General features: G+C 39.2%; 1 protein-coding gene across 3 annotated transcripts in view; it reads right to left on the bottom strand.

Annotated features, from left to right (window-relative positions):
• Nucleotides 1–19,038, bottom strand: part of PHF8 (PHD finger protein 8) — a 102,692-nt gene that overhangs the window by 43,158 nt on the left and 40,496 nt on the right. For 2 of the 3 annotated variants that reach the window (XM_063084365.1, XM_063084367.1), the window contains exons 12-18: nt 16,954–17,043; nt 14,833–15,135; nt 13,945–14,048; nt 6,979–7,157; nt 6,596–6,681; nt 5,952–6,085; nt 5,060–5,373 (exon numbers count right to left, since the gene is read on the bottom strand). In XM_063084365.1, coding sequence (XP_062940435.1) covers nt 5,060–5,373; nt 5,952–6,085; nt 6,596–6,681; nt 6,979–7,157; nt 13,945–14,048; nt 14,833–15,135; nt 16,954–17,043 — 1,210 coding nt within the window. The remainder of the gene's footprint in view (nt 1–5,059; nt 5,374–5,951; nt 6,086–6,595; nt 6,682–6,978; nt 7,158–13,944; nt 14,049–14,832; nt 15,136–16,953; nt 17,044–19,038) is intronic. The other variant, XM_063084366.1, reaches the window with a different exon arrangement.

Genomic DNA, 19,038 nt, shown 5'->3' with positions numbered 1-19,038 from the left:
CTTCAGTGGGTACATCCATACAACAGACTTCTCTACTCAGCAATAAAAAGGAACAAGCTATTGATATGCAACAACATAAAAGAATCTTAAAGACATTGTGCTGAATAAAAGATGCCAATCTCAAAACAGTACATACTGCATAATTCCATTTATAAGACATTCTGGCAAAGACACACAATGACAGAAAGATAGTGGTTGCCAGGGTTTAGGAATAGAAGAGGAAGGGTATGACTACAAAGGGGTAGTAACAGAAGGGAGTTTGAGGGGTGGGGTGATTAAAGTGTTTTGTATCCTGATTGTGGTGGTTGCAAGAATCTAAATGTGTATACAAAAAAGTTCGAATTTGCTTTGTGTGAATTTAAAAAATAAAATTTTAAACTCTATCAAAAGGCAGATTGAAAATAAATGAACAAACTAAAGTTATAAAACTGTTTAAAAAAGGAAATGAACAGAACTTCCAACTCAAGATGTCAAAGAACATTAAAAAATGAATAAAATAAAATCAGAAATCAAGAAAAGAGTAAACACCAAACATTAGAGATGATCAATAAAACCAATAAACTAGTTTTTGAAGTCTACTAATCAAATAAACTAGACAAACACAATCCAAGTACAGTTAATCACATATTTAAGCACAGTTAATCACATATCCAAGTACAGTTAAACACATATCCAAATACAGTTAATCTCAGGAAGAAAATGTTGATTCAAAATCAGTAATTCTATTGATGTAAATCACAATATTAAACAAATTAACAAAGTAAAATTATGTATTTATGTCAAAAGATACCAAAAAAGTTTGATAAAACCTAATACCACTCCTTATTTTAAAACAAACAAACACCTCTCAGACTAGAGATAGAAACTCCCCTGAACTTTATGAGTAGTCTACCAGAGACCTACATATTGAGTGGAGAAACACTGGCATTTCCTTTAAAAGTCAGAAACAGCACAAGGATGACCCCTATCACCACTATGACTCAACACTGCAATAAGATTTTAAAAAGCTAGAGGTATAAATGCTGAAAAGACCGGGGATGTTACGGGCTAAACTGTGTTCTCCTCAAACTTATATGTTGAAGCATTAAACCCCAGTACCTCAGAATGTGGCTGTATTTGGAGACAGGGCCTTTAAAGAGGTAATTAAGACAAAATGAGACCATTTGGGTGGGCCCTAACCCAATATGACTGGTGTCCTTATAAAAGGAGATTAAGATACACAGAGACATCAGTGGCACATGTGCCCAGAGGGATGACCATGTGAAGAGGCAGCAAGAGAAAAGCCAAGGAGAAAAAGCCTCAGGAGAAAGCAAGCCTGCCGGCACCTTGATCTTAGACTTCCAGCTTCTAGAACTGTGAGGAAATAAGTTTCTGTTGTTTAAGGCACCCAGTCTGTGGTATTTTGCTATGGCAGTTCTACCAAACTAATATAGGACACATAGATCACCTACCTCAAGAACTCAAGACAATTAACTGAAAAACCAGTAGCACTAATAAGAGTATAGTAAGGCAGTCCAATACAGGATTAATATGGAAAAATTAACTATTTTCCTCCATACTAGCAATAGCCAATTAGAAAATATAATACATAAAAAGATGCCACTTTTAATAGGAATCAAAATAAAATACACAAGAATAAACCGAAGAAGAAACAAACAGAAGAGATCAAGACCTGAATAAATGGAGAGAGAGACCATGTTTCAACACAGAAAGACAAGATGGCCTGTTTTGTGACTGCTCATACCCAAAAGGTAAATAGGAGAATGTCATCAATGCCATCCAGAAGATGCACTGGTTCAAAAGCAATTTTCCCTGGCATGTTGTTTTTAACCAGTCAGTGGTGGACTTTCTCACAACTACAGGGAAAGCCTTTTCAATATACAAAGACATACAGACAAAAGCTAAAAATCCTGCAATAGTGCCTCCCCTCAGAGAAAGAGCAAGCAGTAGCTGTTTTCTACAAAGTTAAGTTCTGGTGGGACAAGAGAAGTTGTGAAGACATTTCCCCGTTTGTTCGTTTTGTTTTTTAAATAAATAAACAAAAGACTGATGAAGACTATGCCCTGGATCAGATTTTGATTTGATGAAGCTGGTATTTATTTTAAGCGAATACCATTAAGAATTCACATCTGGTAGGAAGAAGCCTGAGTCCAGAGATTATGGCTACAGAGGATCCACTCACTGCGATGCTGGGTGCAAATGTCAATGGGCTATAATATAAGTGGGCAAGGACTATTATTAGGACTGCCATTATTGGGGTCAGTGTTTTTGCTTCAAAGTCACATAGATTTTGAAGGATGTGCCCCTAACCTCTTTTTCTTGTAAGCCCTATTACTTTCAGTGTACAAATATTCAGGACATGGGGTTTTTCAGGAATGCACACATCCCACTATGGCAGAAAGGCCTCTGATGAAATACGTTAGGATCCATAAGTTAATTTAAATGCCATGCAATCCTAATTTTTTAAAAAATAGGATTTTTCATGGAATTTGACAAGTTAATTCTAAAATTCATCTGGAATTTTAAAAAAGCTCAATAATAGCCTAGAAATTCTAGAAAAATAAGAATAAGTAGGGAGGTCTCTCCTTCTTAAACTGCCTTTCCAGTGTTGCTGGGCAAAGCAAGGAGGGGAAGGAGGAAGCAGAAGCTGAGTGAGCTGTTTGTTCTGAGAGGACTGATTAATAAACTAGGTTCAGATGTCTTGGCTGTAGGTTGATGTGACTGTGGCTGTTGAAGGTAGGGTGGGTGGCGAGGGGAGCTTGGCATATCCCTAAGACCAATCACGGCTTAGCCCAGAGATGATGAGCTTGCTGAGCATCTGTGCTATCCTCAGGTCCAAAGCAAGCTATGCAGGGGGTACTTGCTCTACCAGAAACAAGTCCTATGGTAACTAACCTACATGGTATTGTCACAGGAATAAACAAATTTATTTTATGGAAAGGAATAATATTAATAATATGTAACATGCAGTGCTTACCATGTGCTGGGCAATGTTTTAATTGCTTTATGTATATTTATTTAATCCTCACAACAACCTACGAGGTAGGTACTATTATCACAGAGAGGTTAACTAGCTTGCCCAAGGCCACATAGCTATTCAGGCACAGAACTGGGACTTGAGTAGAAAAACAAATCCACATATACATGGGAATTTAGCTTATAACAAAGGTAGAACTTCAAATCAGGGGGATAATGATGACCTAGTCAATAAATGGTGTCAGGGTAAATGACTATGCATGTGGGAAAAAAAAAAAAGTTAGGTTCCTATCTCTCTCACAATTTGCAAAATGAATTCCAGATAAAGATCTAAAGTTTTAATTCTATACAGGTTTTAGATTCTTAAACAAAACATAAAATACAAAAACTATAAAAAATTGATAAAAACGACTAGATAAAAAATAAAATCTTCGACATTTAAGACACCATTAACAAAATTAAAATACAACAGACTCAAAGAAAACATTTTTCAGCATATCCAGAATATAGTAAAAAAACACTCCAACAAGACAGCTCACTACATCTGACCAGATTATGAGACTTACAAGCCCTGAAGAATGATTTTGTCAGGAATTACTGTTATTTAACTAATATTTTGGGATATTTTTCCTCTATAATAAAATAACAATTGACTTAAAAAAAAAAAAAAACATTCCAACAAATCTAGTATAAAGAATTCCTACAAATTAATAAGAAAAACAAACATCCCAAAAGAAAAATGGGTGAAAAACTGAATAGATATTTCAAAGAAAAGGAATAAAGAAGAGCCAATAAACATATAAAATGCAGACACCATCTTGCCATGGGATTGGCAAAAATTAAAAAGGCTGATAATATCCACTGCTGGTAACGCTGTGGGGAAACAGATATTTCTCATATACTGGCTCTTCTGGAGGAAAATTTGGCACCATTTATTAACATTTATCTTCTACATACCCTTCAACCCAGCGAGTCTATCTACCTAAAGAAATATTAACTGGCACATGGGCACAAAGGGCTATTACAAGAAGTTTCATTGCAGCATTGTTAGTAACGGCAAAAACTTAGAACGGTTAAACATATGATGTACATCTATGCTATAGAATACTATGCAGAAGGTAGATCTCTATATATTGATGAAGTAGCTCTCTAGGTACTAATGTTGAAAGATACCCAACCAAGTCATAGAACCACACACACTAAAGAAAACTATACCTGTATCTATTTATGTCTACATATGGGTATAAACACAACAAAATAAAAGATACACAACAAACTGGTAACAAAACCTCTGAGGGGCTGGCCAGTTAGATCACTCGGTTAGAGCGTGGTGCTCATAACACCAAGGTCAAGGGTTCAGATCCCCCTACCAGACAGCTGAACACCCCAAGGAAACAAAGGTGATATTTGGACTCAGGGGGTGAAGAGTGTTAGTCAAAAGAAATTGTTTCCTCTGCTTTGTTCTAATTGTGGCCAATGAGCATTAACCGTATTTGTATAAATTTCAAAAGTAATATTAAAGCAGAAACCCATACAGCAGTCACTCGCATTATACAAAAAAGTGGTTTATATGAAGGTACTTCAAAAAGTTCATGGAAAAAATTGAATTCAAAGATAATACAAATCCTTCCATGAACTTTTTGAAAACCTCTCATACACTGTAGTACTCAATAAATATTAGCTTCTTAAAAAAAAGGAATCATCTCAAATGTAAAAAGCCCACTGGAAAGGTCATTATATACCTCTGCAAGGCATGAACTGGCCAACACAGAACACAAACAATATAGGTGATCAAAGTAAGAGAGAAAAAAAGTCACCAGCAGTGAAGGCTGGACGATACTAAAAATAGATGATAGTTAATTAAAATAGCTACCATTTTTCGAGGGCTTCCAATGAGCTTTATGGAAGCATAATTTCTAATTCTTATATCGATCTGTGAGATAAGCCCATTTTACATTTTAAGAAAACATGGCTTAAGGCCAGGCCTTTGCTCACTACAGTCTGTCCTCTACTGCGATTAGAATTGAAACTAGAGCTGAGAGGAGCCCTCCTGATCTGAACCCATGTGTTTAGCTGCCCTTACTATACTCTGCGTCCTTGAAGCATGCTCCCAAACTGTCCTGTTCATCCAGACTGGCGTTCTCCTCCTCCTCCTCGCTCTCAGTTCTCCAGTATGCTGGCCGCTTGATGGGCCGCTTCCCTGGGGTGCGCTGGAAAGCAGGACTGTTAGACACTGTGCCCAGCCCACTGCTGGAGCTCCCACTGCTTCGGTCCTGCCCCCCGGTCCACCAGGCCTGCAGGCTGGAGGTAGCTGGTGAGGACGATGAGGACTGAAGGTTGGCCATGCACAGCATGCCCTGGATGGCCTCCTGAGTACTGGGAGAGGCTGGGGCCTCGCTGCAAGGGACAAAGGAGAAATGCTGAGGGAGTTTCTCTAGCTGTCAGAGGAAAGCAGTCTCAGAATAGTCAAAGAGGAGGGATAACAGCTGTGGGAATCAGGGTAGGAGAAAGAAGGGGAGAACCATCCAAGGTGAAAAACTAGAAATCAAGCTAAAGGATCAAGATAGTATCAAAGACTATTTTCATGAAAAGTTAGTCCTTCTTGCCTCAAGTCTCTCCATAGAAAGCAGGAGAGATAGCAAAGAAATAGGGACAAACCTCCCTCCCTGTTCATCCATGCTGAATTCTTTTTTTTTTTTTAACTAGTTCTCCTTCCGTGACTCTTCCAGCCCTTCTTCCAATTTCTAAAGTGCCTAAAATTGTTTCTCCTTGAAGTCTATACATCTTGTCATTGTCAGATCTTAAGTTCCTCAGGACAGATTTCATGTCTATTCTTTGGGCCCAATTCCCTAGATAATTCTTTGTCCCTTTATATGGCTCAATAAATATCTTCTGATTGGCTGACCTAGCCCCTTGAGCAGGAGAGGGGGTGCTATCTGAGAGCCTGTAAAGGGGAGATAAAAGCCAGTACTCACGTGAGGGCAGCATAGTCAGGTCCCCCCACCTGTCTGCTGGCCTTGAGAAGATCAAGAATTCCACCAGCTCCACTCCCATTCCCAAGCTTGCCTTCAACCCCTTCCACCATGTCCTCATCTGTTGTATAGTCCTCCTGTTGAGAAGAGAGCATATCACCTCAGTTGCCCACAGATGGTCTGGTAAAGCCCCAGTTTAGGGCTGATAGTCTGACTCCTGATACTAAGATCATCTGAGCACCAAGTATAGATGAAGTATGAAGCAGAATATTCATTCCTTCATCTTAATCTCCGCATCTTTGTGAGGAAGTTATTACATAACTACCACTGTACAGAAAAGGAAATTAAGATTCAGTGAAGTTAAATAATTTGTGTATGGTTACATCAGATATGCCAAATCAGATAATCTTTCTGCTATATCATACTGCCTTTTATTCTGCTCTATATTAAAGGATTTTTTAAATATTTCAACTAAATTGTAATCTTCATTTATACGCTCTCAGCACTTAGCACACAATCTTTCATTTAATAAACATTGCAGGAATTAAATGCATAGAATGTCTTCCCCCAATCCCCAACTAGAATGACAATCTGTCTTCTGTCTCTATGACCAGAATGAGAAGACTAGGTACAGGGCACACTCCTACCTCAATGTCAAACTCAACTTCTCCTGGTTCACGAACTCGGTTGGGGTCAGAGCAGGGCTTGGCACGGGGCAACTTCCGGGGAAATTCTACAAAACAATGGAATGTACTTATTACAAAGCTAAGATTAGCATCTGAGCCAAACACTCGGAGGAAAGAAAATAAGATTATAATTTTCCTGGAAGTAATGACCACAAATGACTAATTTAGAGAGATTAGGAATTAGCTCATAAATAAGTCTCTAAAGCAAAGTATACAATGGAGGCCTATAAAGTCTGGAAAATCAGAATGTCAACAAGCTCAGGCATAAGGTCTTGAGTCTATCAAGTGAGCCAAAAACAAATGCCAACCAGGCAGATCAAGAGAGAGAAAGAACAGAGACACACTTGGTCTTATTATCAGGGTCGCCTTCTCCTTTCCCAATCTCTCGTCAATCTGCAGCTCATCATCTGAATCCAAGTCAAATTCGTCCTCTATCACCTGTTCTGCCACCAGCCTAGCCTTGTCTGCCTTCTTTGCGATCTTGGCTCGTCGAGACTTGGTTAAGCTCTTCACCCTCTTGGTACTGGAGAGAAAGGGAAGGAGAACACAAAAACAAATAGTCACATGCAATATTGTAAAGATGGCCCTTGTCTTCAAATTGATCTACAGATTCAATGCAATCCCTATCAAAATAGAGCCAGCTTTTCTGTAAAAACTAACAAGCTGACAGTAAAACGGACATGGATGTGCAAGGGACCTAATATAGCCAAAACAATTTTGAAAAAGAACAAAGTTGGAGAACTAATACTACTCAATTTTAAGACATAAACATACTATATAAAGCTACAGTAATCAAGTCAGTGTGATATTTGCATAAGGACAGACATAGACCAGTGGAACAGAATTTTGAGTCCAGAATAAACCCTTAAATTTATGGTGAATTGATTTCTGACAAAGGTGCCAAGGAAATTCAGTGGGAAAAGAAAGGTCCTTTCAACAAATGGTGCTGAAACAACTGGATATCCGCATGCAAAGAAATGAGTGTTAACCCTTACCTCACATCATACACAAAAATTAATTCAAAATCATCACAGATCTAAATGTAAAAGCTAAAACTACAAAACTTCTAGAGGAAAATATATCTGTGACCTGAGATTTAGGTAAAATTAAAAGCTTTTGTTCTTCAAAAGAAACTATTAAGAAAATGACAAGCCATAGACTGGGAGGAAATATTTGCAAACCATTTATCTGGTAAAGGATTCATACCCAGAATATTTAAAGAACTCTTAGAATTCAATCATAAGAAAAACAAGTCAATTTAAAAACTGCAAAATATTTGAATAGATATTTATCTGAAGGAAAATGTGGTAAATATACACCATGGAATACTACTCTTCCATAGAAAAGAATGAAATTCTCCCATTTGCAACAACATGGATGAGCTTGAAGAAACTTACGTTGAGTGAAATAAGCAAAGCACAGAGGGATAAATACCGCATGCACTCACTCATAAGTGGGAGCTAAGAGAGAAAGGAAGGAAGGAAAGAAAGACCACAGTGATGTGTTGCACTTGCAGAGGGAGAGAAGTACCTAGGGATACAAAGTGGAGTGGGGGAAAAGGGGATGGGGAGGGAGGTCGGAGATAATTGGGTGGAGGACACAGGGTATAATCACAATTTGTGGTAATGGGAATGCTGCCAGTATGGATCTGGCCATCACATCTTGGGCACGAGTGGTGACAATCAGTTTTGTATCTCATGAATATACATAACCAATCAAAAAAATTAAATTAAAAAAAAGATATTTATCCAAAGATAATATACAAATGGGTAACAATCACACAAAATGATGCTTGACATCATTAGTCATTACAAAAATGCAAATCAAAACCATCCTAGCATTTGTGATAACCATGTGAACCTGAAGGACATTATGCTAAATGAAAATAAGCCAGACACAGAAAGAAAAATGCTGCATGTCCTCACTTACATGCGGGATTTTAAAAAGTCATATTCATAGAAGCAAAGAGTAGAATGGTGGTTACTAAGGGCAGAAGGTAAGGGAGATATTAGTCAAAGGGTACAAAGTTTCAGTTATATAGGATGAATAAGTTCTAAAGATCTGTACAGCAAGGTGACTATAGTCAATGATACTGTATTGTATGCTTGAAATTTTCTAAGAGTAGATCTAAGTGTTCTCAACACACACACACGTGAGTGTGTGCGTTAACTATGTAAGGTGATGGATGTTATTTAGCCTGGCTGTAGTAATCATTTCACGATGTAGATGTATATCAAAACATCACACTATACACCTTAAATATACATAATTTTTATTTTTAAAAGAACACGACATACCAGTTTACATCCACCAGAATGGCTATAATCAAAAAGACAAACAATAACAAATGTTGGCCTGTATACAGAGAAACTCATGATTGCTGGTGGGAATGTAAAATGGTACAGACACTTTGGAATAATGTTTGGCAGTTTCCTAAAAAGCTAAACACAGAGCTACGTATGACCCCAAAATTTTAATCCTAGGTGAGAAACAAAAACATATGCCCACATAAAAACTTGCACACACATGCTCATAGCAGTATTCTTCGTAACAGCCAAAAAATAGAAGCAACTCAAACGACCACCAAAGAGTGAATGAATAAACAAAATGTGGTATGTCCATACAATGGAACTATTCAACAATAAAATAGAACCAACTAACAATACATGCTACATCATGGATAAACCTCAAAAACATTATGCACTAAGTGAAAGAAGCCAGACACAAAAGACTACACATTCTATGACTCCATTTATACGAAAAGACCAGAATAAGCAAATCTATAGACAGAGTAGATTGGAGTTTGCTTGGGCCTGGGGATGAGAATAAGGACAGACTGCAAATGGGCACAAGAGATCTTTTTGGGGTGACAAAAATGTTCTAAAATTGGACTGTGGTGATGGTTGCACAATTCTGTAAATTTACTAAAATTTATTTAATTGAACACTTAAAACAAGTTAATTTTATGGTATGTAAATTATACCTCATGAAAACTGTTAATATATAAAGGAAATTTAAAAAACTTAAAAGTGGCTTAGACAATCCTGTTATACATGGTAAAAAATATTAATCAGTACAAACTGCTGGAATAAACTTCATAAACAGTTAAAAAGAAACAACCTTTTGGTAAATCAGTACATAGCAAATAGTCATTTTGTTGAATTGACTTCCAGTGAATTGGCTGTCATTAAATTGGCCTATTTTCTACCTCATAGGATTGTTGGGAGGACTAAATGAGCATGTACTGACATATGGCAAGCAGAGCCTGACATATGGCAAGTGCCCATTGGCTGCTAATATCATAATTAAGTTCTCTGGGACTCAATTTTCACATTAGAAAAATGGGAATAACAATAATAACCTTCAGGGTTGTTGTGAGGACTAAATAAAATAAAGTACATAAACAGCTAAGATAGAGTTTGACATAGAAAAGACACTCAATAAATTATAGCTATTGACTATAGCTTGACCTTTTGTTAACTTCTAATTATGAAAAATTTCAAACATATACAAAAATAATGAACTCCCATGTACCTATCACCCAGGTAAGTTTCAGCAATTATCAACACACAACCATCTTGTTTCATCTACACCTCACTGCCCGCAAAAGCCCAGACATATATACATATATAAAGGAAACAGAATACCATCTGCGAATATTTCTGTACCCTGACACCCTAGGTTCACTTAACAGCAGCTTCTGGCAGCTGCGGCAGGCAATAGAAGCAGAACAAGAAGGACTGAGTATCCAGATGATAACCCTTACCATCTTACCCTGCCTCTGCCTCTCTACATATTTCAGGGTTTCTGATGACCTACTTACCTTCTGGCCATACCACCACCACCACCACCATCATCATCCTTCATCTCCATCTTCATCATATTTATAAGAGCTATCATTTTTAAGCATTTACTATATGTCAGGCCCTCTGATGACCACTTTACATACATTATCTCATTTAATCTTCCAACAACCCTAAGGTAAGTTTTATCTTTAGAAAAGATATAATGAGGACACTGAGGCTCAGACAGGTTAATTAATTTGACAAGGTCATGCAACGAATACATGTCAGAGCTGGGATTTAAACTCAGGATTGTTTGATTCCTAAGCTCATGACTTTGTTGTGAATAGGTTTTGTTGTTTTGGAAAATGTTTTTTAAAAATTATTATAAGGGCCGGCCCGTGGCTCACTCGGGAGAGTGTGGTGCTGATAACACCAAGGGCATGGGTTCGGATCCCTACATAGGGATGGCTGGTTAGCTCACTGGGAGAGCGTGGTGCTGACAACACCAAGTCAAGGGTTAAGATCCCCTTACTGGTCATCTTTTAAAAAAAATAATAAAAAAATTAAAAAAATAAATAAAATTATTATAAGTAATACAAGGGGTCTTCAAAAACATCATAGATTCATATTATCTTTTAATTATATTTTTCCAAGAATTTTGTGAAGTACACTTGTACATTGTCATTGTACAAAATTCAAATGCTTCCAAAGTGAAAATTTCACCTCCCCTAATCCTACTTTCCAGAGATAACCACTGTCAAAATTTTGGTGTAACAAGTATAAAATATATAAGAAATACAACACTGGGGAAGAGACTGCCTCTTTAGCAAATGGTGCTGGGAGAACTGGATATCAACATGCAGGAGAATGAAACTAGACCCATACCTTTCACCATACAGTAAACTCAACTCAAAATGGATTAAAGAATTAAATATACACCCTGAAACAATAAAACTTTTTAAAGAAAACATAGGAGAGACACTTCAGGAAATACGACTGGACACAGACTTCATGAATACGACACCCAAAGCACGGGCAACCAAAGGAAAAATAAACAAATGGGATTATATCAAACTAAAAAGCTTCTGCACAGCAAAAGAAACAATTAACAAAGTTAAAAGACAACCAACAGAGTGGGAGAAAATATTTGCAAAATATACATCTGACAAAGGATATCCAGAATATACAAGGAACTCAAACAACTTTACAAGAAAAATACAAGCAACCCAATTAAAAAATGGGCAAAAGAGCTAAGTAGGCATTTCTCTAAGGAAGATATACAAATGGCCAACAGACATATGAAAAAATTCTCAACATCACTCAGCATCCGGGAAATGCAAATCAAAACTACACTGAGATACCATCTCACCCCAGTTAGGATGGCTAAAATCCAAAAGACTCTGAACGATAAATGCTGGCGAGGTTGAGGAGAAAAAGGAACTCTCATACATTGTTGGTGGGACTGCAAAATGGTGCAGCCTCTATGGAAAATGGTATGGAGGTTCCTCAAACAATTGCAGATAGATCTGCCATATGACCCAGCTATCCCACTGCTGTGAATATACCCAGAGGAACGGAAATCATCAAGTTGAAGGTATACCTGTTCCCCAGTGTTCACTGCAGCACTCTTTACAATAGCCAAGAGCTGGAACCAGCCCAAATGTCCATCATCGGATGAGTGGACACGGAAATTGTGGTATATCTACACAATGGAATACTACTCAGCTATAAAAACGAATGAAATACTGCCATTTGCAACAACATGGATGGACCTTGAGAGAATTATATTAAGTGAAACAAGTCAGGCACAGAAAGAGAAATACCACATGTTCTCACTTATTGGTGGGAGCTAAAAATAAATAAATAAATTCACACACACACACACACACACACACACACACACACACACACACACACAAACCGGGGGGTGGGGGATGAGGCGGGGAAGAAGACATAACAGCTACAATTCCTTGAAGTTGATACGACAAGCAAACAGAAAGGACATTGTTGGGTGGGAGGGGGTAGAGGGAGGAGGGAGGGGGGTTTCGGTAAAGGGCCACAATAATCAACCACATTGTATATTGACAAAATAAAATTAAGAAAATAAATAAATAAATAAATAAATATATTTATTTCCTTGAATGTATATAGATATCTCTGGAAGGAAACCACTGACATTGGCTGTCCATGGGAAGAGAGATGGGAGCATGACTTTTCACCCCATATTCTTTCACACTTTTTGCATTTTAAACCTTGTAAACTGAATTTTAAACCTCTTCAAAAAATTAAATTAAAAATAAAGGAAAAAGTCTATATATTGCTTTTCTACTCATGTACACACATACATGTGTGCACACGTCTTTCTTAAAAACAAAAATGGAAGTATTGCTATATAATCATGTACTGCATAATAACATTTTGGTCAATGACAGACCACATATATGATGGTGGTCCTCTAAGATTATAATGGAGCTGAAAAATTCCTATTGCCTAGTGACATGACAGCTACCCTGATGTCATAGTGCAACGTATTATGTGTTTATGGTGATGCTGGTGTAAACAAATCTACTACACTGCTATATATTTTTACTGTACCATTTCTACGTTTAGACGTGTTTAGATATACAAATACCATTGTGTCCGTTTCTACGTTTAGACATGTTTAGATATAGAAATACTTACCGTTGTGTTACAACTGCCCAGAGTATTCAGTACAGTAACATACTGTACAGGTTTGTGGCCTAGAAGCCATAGGCTATACCATATAGGCTAGGTGTGTAGTAGGCTATACCATCTAGGTTCGTGTAAGTATATTCCATGATGTTCATACAACGATGAAATAACCTAACACCACATTTCTCAGAATGCATCCCCATCATTAAGTGACGCCTGACTTTATAATATTTTGTAACTTGATTTTTTTTTTACTTAAGAATATATCTTGGACATGGTATATAGATGTACCATAACTTATGGTACATTCTATGGTATATATATGCACCATAAATATTCCATGGCATACAGATATACCGTAATTTATTTCTCTGACCCTTACTGATGAACGTTTGGATGTTTCCAATTACTTACTATTACAAACAATGATGCACTGAAAACTGAACATTTCTCTTTACACACTTGTACAGGGATTTCTGTAAACTAAATTCCTCAAAATTGAGTCACCAGTCAAAAGGTATATGAAAAATCAATGCTTTTAACCAGTATGCTATCTACCTCTTATTTCTCCCAGTGGTTCTAACCCACTGACTTGCTAAAATTTCTAGAACTTATATAAGATCTTTCTCAAGACTGACAATTAGATTCCAGGCCACTCTCCTTACCCACCCCCCAACAACACCAAGCTTCTCTGAACTAAGTAATAATATCTGCTAATATTTGGGTATTGCCCTAAGTACAGCCCCTCCCCAACCATGTACCAACCCTTAGGTCCCAAATTCTGTGCCCTATCTTAGTGGCATATTGCCTCTGATAGTCCCAGTATCTCTGTGCTCCTTCTTCCCACCTCACCTGCCATTAGACATCAATAGGGCCAGCGGGCTCTCATTCCCATCAAGGTCCAAGTCTGGCGAGTCATCGTCTGAATCATTCAAGCAGGTACCAGTGATGTTGAACTGCAGAAGGAGGAGACTCAGTTGTCACCTGCCTGGGACTCCCACGTGAATCAGGATGGCCAGTTCCCTCCAGTTTCACTGGTTGAGTTCACTGTCAAAACCACCTGAACCAAGGCCTTTTAATTACCGCCCCTCCCTCCCCCACCCCAACAATCACAACAGCAGAAGGTTGACAATGTATGGCTGGTTCAGGGGAAACCTATCACTCTTCTGAAACATGTTCCCTAAAAAAAAAAAAAAAAAAAAAAAAGGATGGGGGTATCTTCAGATGCCCATGGAGGGCACCACAATCTTGACACAAGGTAGAGCCCTGGGGGAGAGCTTTTCTCAAGGACCTGTCAAGACTACAACCTGACATTCATACACAATGTTCTCAAATCTCCTTTCCATCCCAGCATTTCAAGATTCAGTTCAAGTGTCATGTTTCCTGAAAAGAGCTCCTGGCCATCTTCCCTATCCAGATAGAATCAACCCGCCTCTGTGTCTCAGGGTCCCATACATACCCTTAATTGTGGCATCCACAACACTTCATTGCACTCATTTGTTTTTATTCCTATCTTTCTCACTACCCTGTCAGCCTCTTGAGAGTTACGTCCACAGCACCTATCACAGTGCCCAGCATAGAAAAGGTCTCAATAAATGTCTATTAAATGAGTGGGACTGGTAGCCAAACACCAGGGGCTCTAAGGGAGGTAGGAGCAGGACAGGACAGCCTGTCCTTTTGAAACCCTGCTCTGCCAAGGGACCCAAAAGCACTGGGCTGAACCCATGGGCCAGCACCCACCTTTGCTTTCTGGGAAGAGCCTGTCTTCAGTGCCTGATGATTGTATGTGTCCATGAGATTATAGCTCAACTGGCCAGCAGGCCCCAAGGCTGAACTCTCCTTGCCCTTTCGCTCTGCCTTCTTGAAGAGTTCCTTGGGCTTCAGGCCTTTCTTCTTTGAACCACTTTTGGAGGGCAGTGACAGCCTGGACATGGATACTGAAGTGGAATGGGCTGGCCTGGTTAAGGGAATGGAGCCATCTGGGAAGATCCTCTGCAGCCCAAAGATATTGCTTGTCTTCCCAACGTTCTGTTGGAAAATGTCCTACAAGAGTGTTAGTACATTGAGGGGGTTAGAGCTTACTCATGGGTTCTCTCTATGCTAAGAGCAAAGGTCTGTTCCTGGCACTGGTGGTACTGCCATGGGAGTGGCTTTCAGATGCTTCACATATGCACACCCTAGTTTTTGCACAATGAGTCATCAAGAATTTATTGGGTGGCATTTCTTTACCCAGCCACTGACAAGTAAAGAGAAGACGAGCAAAGGAAAAGCCCAGCACTATTTTTAAATTGGAGAGAAAAGACTCCAAAAAGTAGCTGACGTGAGACAGAAAATAATCAAGTACTAAACTGTGTGGTTCAAACTCTAAGTACTATAGGATTTGTGAAGAGAGAGGTTCTAGTCCTAATTCTGCTACTATCTAGCTCTGTGACCTCAATCCGACCAGTCTAGGGCTTTGTTTGCTCAGCTGTAAAATTAAAGGACTAGACTATAAAGGTGGTTTCCAAAGATGTTCTGTGGCTCATTTGAGCTTCTTAGGCAGAGCTCCACGGACTAGCAGTAGGTGGAAGGCAGATGAGGGGAACAAATGAAGCCCTAGGCCTCCTACCTTCACCCTATTCAAAGCAGCTATGCTACCTAATATCTCATTTGAAAAAAAGGACTCCATTGCTTTAAAATATTTGAAAGCCAATGGCAGATATGATCTATAAGTCCTCTTCTAACCAGCCCAAAGTTCTGTGTATACAAGATTGATATAAGTTGGGAAGAGCTGGAGAAAAGGTAGGCCTTTAACTAAATCCTGAAGGACTTTGACGAATGGGAGTGGAGGAAAATGAGGGAGGAGGTGGACACTGTAAGCTATGGTGTAGGCAGTGAAATATGCTGTGAGCAGTGAGCTAGAAGCCCAACTTCTCAGTAGCTCATTCGGACCACCCTTCAGCATGGATGTATATCCTGGGCACTAAATGCTACCTTACAGTTTCCGAGTTAAAGGAAAAGCTTAAAAACATCCTCAAGTCTAATTCTCCTCTGGTGCTTCTGTTACTTCACCAGCCCACACTAAGTTCTCTCTTTGCTGCAAAATCTATTAATAACAATGGTTCACATTTATTGAGTACTTACTCTGCCAGGCACTGTGCGAGGGGCTCTATACACATTAACTCTTAACCCTAACAAAACTCTGAAAGGTTGGTGTTATTCCCACTTTACAGGTGAGGAATCTAGGCTCTGAAAGGCTTGCAAGTGACAGAGCAGGAACCAGAACCCAGGTTTCTCTGAGTCTCTTACCACTATACCTTACTGCCTCGTGGTATATGCCACCTGTTGAAACATGGCTTTGTAATCATCTTCAATCCGAGAGGACTGTCATTTTGCAGAATGCAGAGACTGAGTCAAAATATTAATAACAACAACTACAACTACCATCACCACCCACCACCATAACCCACCATCAGAATTTATTGAGCACCTACTGTGTGCCAAGCAGTATACTTAGTGCTCAACCCACACTACCGTATTCAATCCTTTTAACAATCCTTGAGTAGATACAATTATCCCCATTTTAGAGAGGAGGAAAGTGAGGCTTAGAGAGGTTAACTTTTCTCAGGATCCTCTACTAGAACTGTGAGTTCTTTATGGGCAGACATTGTATTACTTGTGTATTTTAAGAGCCTAGCCCAAAGTGTGGCACACTTGAAGCACATAGTAATTATTTGAATGAATGACTGAATGAATGAAGTGTATCCTTGGTTGGGTCTTCCCAACCCTTCCCCTGGGCTCTATTGCCAACTGCAGAGGCTTGACCTGCCACTTAAACCTCAAGCCCTTCCCAAATACCTTCCTGCCACCCATGCTTCTTACTTCCACCAGACGGATCTCCCTAGCCAGATCTTTAATGAGCTGTACGGTCTTCACTGTCTCCGGGATCTCATCCTCATGGTCTGGCAGAGCCTGTCAAACAAGAGGCATGAGGAATAGACCCACGCATAAACAATCAACTGATTTTTGACAATGTGCCAAGGCAATTCAATAGAGAAAGGGTAGTCTTTTCAACAAAAGGTACTAAACCAATTAGATATCTATATGCAAAAAAAACCCCCCAACAAAACATAACCTCAATCCATATCTTGTACCATATACATACACATGAGAAAAACTCAAAACAGATCACAGACCTAAATGTGATCTTTGGTTAGGCAGAGATTTCTTAGATAGGACACAAAAAGCATGAAACAGAAAAGAAAAAATTGACAAATTAATCAAAAATAAAACTTCTCTTTGAAAAACTTCTGCTAACTTCACCACCTCTGCTACTTTAGGACAAGCCACAGAGTGAGAGAAAATATTTGCAAAACATATATTTGATAAAACACAGTATTCAGAGATCTGAGGAACTCAGTTGTGGGCTTGGGCCACACACCTCAAAGTCAAGGACCTCAAGGAGATCAATGGGAACAAACCAGCCACTCCGTTTGTGAGGACAGAACTCAGTGCTAAGCAGCTAGCTCAACAGTAACCCAGAAAGGTGTCTGTTAGTTGTCTCTCTCTTAATTTGCTTGCCATCTTTTTGAGTATCACGATTTACATTTCTATGTAGATCTCAAACTTTTCCTTTATAATTTCTTCTACCACTTTTCATTTCATTTCTGTATCCAGAGGACTGATAAAAATTCTTCAGCAGTTCTTTCTTATTGCTCATGGTTTGATTCTTTTTTCTCTTCGACTCTTTTAATCTATCTGGAATTTATTTTGGTGGCTGGATGGAGGGCCGAGAACCCATGTGACCCAGCTGGATAACTTTAATGGCTCCCTCACTCCCAGGCAAGGGGCTCTGGAAAGGTGAAAGACCAAGTGCCTCCCATACAAGTCGTCTGCACTTCATGAAAGACATCTTCCATGAGCATGGGCTCCTCAGAACTGTGCCCTGCTCTCCTCCAGCTCCCTTTGGCCATGTTGTTTGGGACCATTCCTTGGTCCCTGGGTCCATCCTGACCAGGGGCATGAGTACTTAAGACCCACCCATCCATCTCCCTTTTGGTGTTCTTCTTTTGTTTTGTTTTTTGTCTTTTTCATGACCGGCACTCAGCCAGTGAGTGCACCGGCCATTCCTATATAGGATCCAAACCCACGGCCGGAGTGTCGCCACACTCCCAGCGCTGCACTCTCCCGAGTGCGCCACAGGCTCGGCCCATCCCTTTTGGTGTTCTTGGACACAGTCACTATGAAGTTCACTTCATGGGAGGGGTCAGAGATGAAACTCAAAGTAGCCACACCTGAAAGGTGTGGAAAAAGAATTACAGGCGAAGGTCCAGGTGTAAGTGAGCCCAGGGAGCAAGGGAAGACCCAAAACACAAAGCCCAAGAATATCTGAGAGGAAGGTTGGTGACAGGAAATGGGGAGATTGTGCAGGTTAAGCCTGCAGTGGGTGAAAGGTCTCCTTAGGTCACTGTATGCAGGGCAAGGACTCTGTAGAGTATCTGAAGCCTAAGACTATGTACTGGTATTTTTTCTATTTTCGTATTTCTTAAACTTGGTTATGTTTTAAAAACTCAACATTTTGAAAAAGTAATCCATTCACAGGGTTCAAAAATCAAGCAATATATGGGCTGGCTAGTTAGCTCAGTTGGTTAGAGTGTGTTGCTGATAACATCAAGGTCTGGGGTTCAATCCCTATACTGGCCAGCCACAAAAAAAAAAAAAAAAAAATCAAGCAAAATAACATCAGCCACATCATCCCATCCCCACAGGTAACCATTTTCATTAGTTTCTACATCCCTCCAGATTGTGTCTTCAGGCAAATGCAAGCACATACAAATATAATTCTTGTTTCTTCCCCTGCTTTTTTACATATAAGGTAGCACACTATACACACAACTCTACAACTTTACTTGACAAACTCTAGAGATCTTTCCAAATTGGTACATAGAAAGCTTTCTTATTGTCTTT

This window comes from Cynocephalus volans, chromosome X (genome assembly GCF_027409185.1).
Source record: "Cynocephalus volans isolate mCynVol1 chromosome X, mCynVol1.pri, whole genome shotgun sequence".
NCBI lineage: Eukaryota > Metazoa > Chordata > Mammalia > Dermoptera > Cynocephalidae > Cynocephalus > Cynocephalus volans.
This window is presented reverse-complemented; position numbering and strand designations above follow the sequence as displayed.